The sequence below is a fragment of the Myotis davidii genome, unplaced genomic scaffold, assembly GCF_000327345.1.
Source record: "Myotis davidii unplaced genomic scaffold, ASM32734v1 scaffold1065, whole genome shotgun sequence".
NCBI classification, from domain to species: domain Eukaryota; kingdom Metazoa; phylum Chordata; class Mammalia; order Chiroptera; family Vespertilionidae; genus Myotis; species Myotis davidii.
This window is the reverse complement of record NW_006297281.1, coordinates 1546440-1552439: the sequence shown is the minus strand read 5'-3', so window position 1 is coordinate 1552439 and position 6000 is coordinate 1546440. Positions and strand designations below refer to the sequence as shown.

Here is a 6000-nt window from a genome sequence, read left to right as displayed (position 1 = left end):
TAGTAAATGTGGTAAGGAGACTGGTAAGTTTCGTGTATACACTTAGTGCAACATCCAGAGCAACCACTAAAAGCTGTCTAAACAAGCAGACCCTCAGAAATACGAGAGAGCCCTGGCCGGCATGCCTCAGTGCTTAGTGTGTCGGCCTGCGCACTGGATGGTCACGGGTTCGATACCGTCAAGGGCATGTACCTGGGTTGCAGGTTTGATCCCTATCCCCAGTTGGGGTGTGTGTGGGAGGCAACCAATTGATGTGTCTCTCTCACATGGATATTTCTCTCCACCTCCCTTCTACTCTTTCTAAAAATCAAGGGAATAAATATCCTCACTCCTCAGGTGAGAATTAAAAGCAAACACACACTACAGATAAATCAAAATGGCATTCTAAAAAAATGTTCAAGTTAGGCACCTGACGGCAGGAAAGAAACAAAAGCAAACAGAAAACAAAAACTAAAATGGCTGACGTAAGCCCCAACAGAGCTACAGGGTGGGGCAGAAAGAGGTCTACAGTTTGTATGGAAAATAATAAATAATTACTAAATAAAATACAAGAATAATTGTGTTTTATGTGCTCACAACTGTAAACCTACCTCTGCCCCACCCTGTATAATTACATTAAATGGAGACAGCCTAAACGCACAAATTAAAGGACAGAGATTGACATCAGAGCTGACATCAGAATGTCAGATAAAATGAACTGCAGGGTCAAGAAAATTAGCAGGTAGAGACATTACATAATGACAACCCACAAGGCACAGGCATCTTCACCGTGTACACATGCACCAGATGATAGCACTGCCAGCTCGTGGCCCAAACACGGACAGAACTGAAGGGAGCACAGTGAGTGCCGGAAAGTCCCACTCCACTCGCAGGTACAACTCAGAGCGACTCCACGGGGAATCAGCAAGCGTGAGACCAGCCAGCGGGCTGCGGCCGTCAGGAACTGACGAGGAGGCCCGCCATCCACGAAGGGCTCCACAGCTGAGTCCTGTGAGACAGGACCACACTGGTCCCTCCCTCGGCAGCAGAGGCCACAGGCCAGGAGCAGAGACCGTCAGGTCCCGTCTGTGAGCGCCTCCTGGGAGAAGATTCCCTTTACAAGCTCATTTGGGTGGTGAATGGTTTCTGCTTCCTGCAACCGCCAATCCTAACATGCTTTAAAAAAAGAGAGCTAAGCACTGCGGGTTGCTCAATGGTTAGAGCATTGGTCTGACCACTGAAGGGTTGACTGAGGGTTCCATTCCCAGTCAAGGGCACGTAAATGGGTTGCAGGTTCAATCCCCGACCCTGGCTGGGGCGCATGTGATCCATGTGTCTCTCACATCGATGTCTCTCTCTCCCTCCCTCCCTTCCACTCTCTCTGAAAATTCAATGGAAAAAGTATCTCCAGTGAGGATTATAAAAAATTAAAAAAGGGAGCTAAAGATACCAAAGACTTTTCTGCATCATAATTTGCTACGGCCCTGTCCCTCTACTCCTGAAGTTTAAGACTGCTATCACCTGAACACCTCGTCCTCATCTCTCACTTCACCTGACTCCCCCAGGTGAGAAAGAACACCTTGAGTCTCCACCACGGATGGTGACAGATGAGCCCACTGGACAGGACCCACGCGGTCCACCACACCATGGCTTCCACCCACAGAGGGTGCCTATTCAAGTATAGGGGCCTGGAATTTAAGGGTCGGAGGGAAGGTCCTCTTGAATACAAGATTACAAATAATCTGGTGGGTGGAATTCATTCATTCACCTCACTATTTATTGGAGGGGGTGGAGGTATAGGATGTGTACAGGGATTTCAATTTCTCAGGACCAAGGGCAAAGAACCCCACCTATGAGTCAGGCCCAGTCAAGAGTCCTGCCGAGCCAGCAGCGATCACTGTAGGCACGGTGGACACAAACCGAAGAGGGTCACATGAAGGCTAAGCCCATCTCCCCACCTCCTGGGCTGACCTCCACTCTGGTCTGCTAGCTCAGAAGCTCAGCAAGTGCAGAGTAGAACAGACATGGGCAGCGGACTGCCTGGGTTCTAGTCCTGCTTCTGCACTTCCTACTGTGTGACTTTTCTGTGCCTCAGTTTCCTCACCTCTAAAAAGAGAAGTACAGTACCTACCTCAGGGCACTGGGCGTCAATGAGGTGAACTCAGGCATTACCATAATACCTTAGCTTTTATTTTCTGGGTAGGTACCAGAACACAAGCAGCCAACTGAAAACGAGCTGAAGTGATGCAAAGTTGTTTTTATTTCTGTAATTGTTCTTACTAATGTGAACAGAACCGTCACAGGGGCTCAGTCTGGAACCATCCAGCCCAAGATTGTTATTGTGGGGGGTGGGGGGGGCCCAAGAACAGACAGAAGGTCTTCCTCCATCTTCTCCCACAGGGCATCAACATACACCTGTCATCCAAGAATTTACCCAAAGCCTTTTTGATCCTTCCACGTTTCGGCCAGCAGTGTCCCATCTGAGGCTACAGACCAGGTCTGCTGGGTGATGGGTAGAAGAAAGCTTCCTTTTCATTTCAAGCGGTGTGGCTGCAGAAGACACGGGGAACCTGACTCAATGGACTTCAACGACGTCTCCCGTTAGCCTTTCCTCTGAGGTGAAGAATCATGTCCTTATAACCCCCTCCTCCAGTCTGGCATTCTTCGGGGTGTGCAACCCAAGCCTCAGGAAGTCACCGTGGGAAGCACTCGGACTGGCGTGACAGCGGGAAGGTGCGTTAGTTGTTGCTCTGGCCCGAGCACACACCAAGCCAGCATCTCTCAGGAGCAGCCCTGCCTGCGCTGTCCAGGCGGCACTCCTAGGGCACAAATAGCTGTTCAGGACCCTCTGCCTGTCCCCAATGATTCCTAAAAGCTTCACATATTCACACAGTCCCACTATTTTCAGGTCCTGGTGGTACGTTATTATTCGACCTGTAAACTTATCAATCCCCTGACCTATGGATGCCTCTTTCAGATTTCATATCTTCTTCAAACTTACTAAATGCCTCCTGAATTTCAGAAAGCAGTTACCTACCAATTGATGCAAGAATACTGCGCCATTCTATGAGTCACCAGAGACCAGCGCGGCAGGAGTCAGGGAGGGAGGGAGGGCACGATGTTTAAGATGCCCTCTCCACTCCTATCATACACATGCCCAGCTGTCTACCCTGACTCCTGCACGCTGTGCACCCCTCCTGGCTGCCACTCAGACTGGAAGGGTGACTGCTGAATTGAATGCAGGTTGTCTGGTTTGGGTCAGGACCCTGGACCACAGTTCCGGCCATAGCACGCTGCAGGCTCTCCCTACTGAATAGAGTCCTACTGGGTGCCTGACTCATCACCATAGCTGGAAGATTCTAGAGTACAGAAGGGAAGGGAGGCTGCTGTGGACAACGGGTTCTAAGCCAAATCTAAAACTACCTTTGTACAAAAGTACTGTGAGGAGAGGAGGGACTCCAAGCTCCATCTTCAGCGATTACTTGTCCAGGAACTTGCTCCTCCCGGGCTCAGGCTGGCACCAAGAGCAAGGGTGCCGCACAGGAGCGTCAGTGCCAGTGATACTCCCACTCTGAGCAAGAAGGCAAATGCATGGGAGAGAAACAGAAACACTGAAGCACAGCCTTCGTAGTCTTAACGCCGAGGCTTCCTGGGAAGGCCCAGGCGTTAACTTAGCTCGTTATCGCTGTTTCACCTCCAAGCACTGCGGAGAGATTTGGGGGGTGGGGCTTTCTTCTCCCTGACCTTGCAAATTCTTCTCATCTCCAGGTGACTCTGCAGCTCCTTAGGACCTAGAGGCGAAGCCTCAAGCCTGAATCGTTTCAGCAGCAGGACTTACTGACTCATCCTTGAAGCTACTTCATTTGCTGTTCATTGGTTGTCTTCGACCTTTCTGGACCCGCAGGCTTTCTGCATACAGGAAGTGCCCAACCCATGATAAAAAAGGGGCCTGTTTCCATCTCTTAGCAACTGCTGCTCTCCACATGGACGTGGCCAAAGGGGCTGAGAGAGGACAGCCCAGTGTGCTCTGCCCGCTCATGGATCTGTTAGGTATTCTCAGTCACAGCAGATTCCTACGAGGAGGCGGCATGGGGAGCACTCTCCCATGCTACCCAGTGAAGGCAGCAGAACGTCCAAAACAAGTCCCTTTAATATCGACCAGCCAGGTGGAGGGCCAGGGTGACCCGGCCCTCAGCAAAGGGTTCGCAATCTGAACCCCTACAGCCCTAGGCCACAAAGATGTCTCCTCCCAACTTGGCACGGGTAGCACCAACTTCCATGAACTGCTGCCCGGGGCAAGTCACAGCTACTGTGACCCTCCAATGTCCCGGCCTGCTGAGGAGCCAGGGTTCTGGGAACCAGACCTGGAGATGCTGGAGGACGATGCTCCCCTTGCTGGCACCACGTCACTTAGCCTAACAGTTTCACAGGACCCACAGGCCCAACCCCAAAGACAGCTGGCAGAGGCAAAAGTGAGTGTCTTAAAGGATCTTCAGACAAGTGGACAGCTCAGCGGGACAGCACATGTGCCCAGGGTTCACTGCAGCAGCCATCTCATCTTGGCAAAGGAGGGCCTTCACGTGCGTCTTCAGGGAGCTGGAGGCAGGCGCTATGGCAGGAGAGGTAGTGAACAAGGGTCAGAACTTTGCCAGTTAACACTTCAGATCCTCTGGCCCCTCACCCCATGCCTGAGAATTTATGCCACAGAGATTCTCATTAGGGAAAAAGCTGGGTGCACAAGGACGTGCGTTCCAGCAGCCAATGGTTCACACAGCATGGACGCTGCACTCAGAGACCCCCACCACTTTCTAGGGCCAGGGACTATGCTCTCTCAGCTTCCTTTTCCTCATCTTATGATGACAGCACCCCCGCCCCCCAGGCGCTTGTGAGGTTAAATGAGACAAGCTGCATAAAGCACCGAGAGTATAACTGTTTAACTACAAAGATGAGCTCTTACTACACATGAGGACAAGGGAAATGCAGGAAAAGGAACCAGGTGAATGTTAAGGGTGACATCACTGAGTTTTCCATACTTGTGCTGACGAATCCTTTCTTAGGTCTCACCATGCTTTGTGTGTTGTGGAGGATGCCCTGAATTGCTGAGCCTTACAGCTCAGGAAGAATGAAGCAAGGTTGAGAGAGCCGGCCTTTTCTCACCAAGGTTCTCCCACTTCTCTAGATTTCACCTTTGGAAAAGCAGTAAAGAGGGGAGGCCAGAGGGGCAGGAGAGGAGGAATGAGGAGGGTCTGACCATCAGAACTGGAAAGGATGCACCTCCCATGTGCTCACCCCGCCCAAAGACAGGCTGTGCACAGACGCTTCCTCTGTCCTGGTTAGTAATATGCCTGACAATGCCCAGGGGCTGCCACGGCCACAGTGTGGCCACAAAGGAATGGCCAGGCAGGAAGAAAGCCTGGCGACCACAGGCAAGGATGCGTTCAGGACTCGGATGCAGGCACAGCAGTCTCGGTCCCCACTCCCCCTTCAGCTCTCAGGACCACACCGCAGTTCAGCTCCATGAAGGAAATTTGCAGTAAGCACCATCAGTGCCAGAAACAAAACATTCGTGCTTGCACAAACCTCAGAGACGTCTAGCTGGTGCTCACACTGCCTTTCTTTTTAAATTCATTCTATCCACAAAGATTGCAGTATGGAACCCGAAAATAGAACGGGGATATTGTTTCAAACTTTTAAACACCATTATCACACACAAAAAGGTTAATAATTCCTTTATAGCAACAATTATCCAGTCAGTGTTCAAAATTTCCAATGTATTATAAATGTCATGAATGGGTGGTTTATTTCTCAACCTCTGAAAATTCATCTTCCAAAGCCTGAGGAGACTCTGAGATGGGTCCTACTAATCCCAGCACCGCAAGGATCACCACCTCACTAGACTAGACGAGAAAACCAAAGTCCAGAGAGGCTGGGTGGTTGGCCAGGATCACACAGCTTGCTGACGACAGAGGGCCTGACCACTGTCTGGCAGTCTGAACACTACAAGGGAATGTTAGAAGCTTT

At 50.9% G+C, this 6000-nt stretch overlaps 1 protein-coding gene across 1 annotated transcript in view; it reads right to left on the bottom strand.

Annotated features, from left to right (window-relative positions):
• Window positions 1–2219: 2219 nt before the first annotated feature.
• The window catches only part of KANSL3 (KAT8 regulatory NSL complex subunit 3), a 35835-nt gene continuing 32054 nt past the window's right edge, over window positions 2220–6000 (bottom strand). The window contains exon 22 of the mRNA XM_006773079.2: window positions 2220–4588. Coding sequence (XP_006773142.1) covers window positions 4568–4588 — 21 coding nt within the window. The 3' untranslated portion in view covers window positions 2220–4567. The remainder of the gene's footprint in view (window positions 4589–6000) is intronic.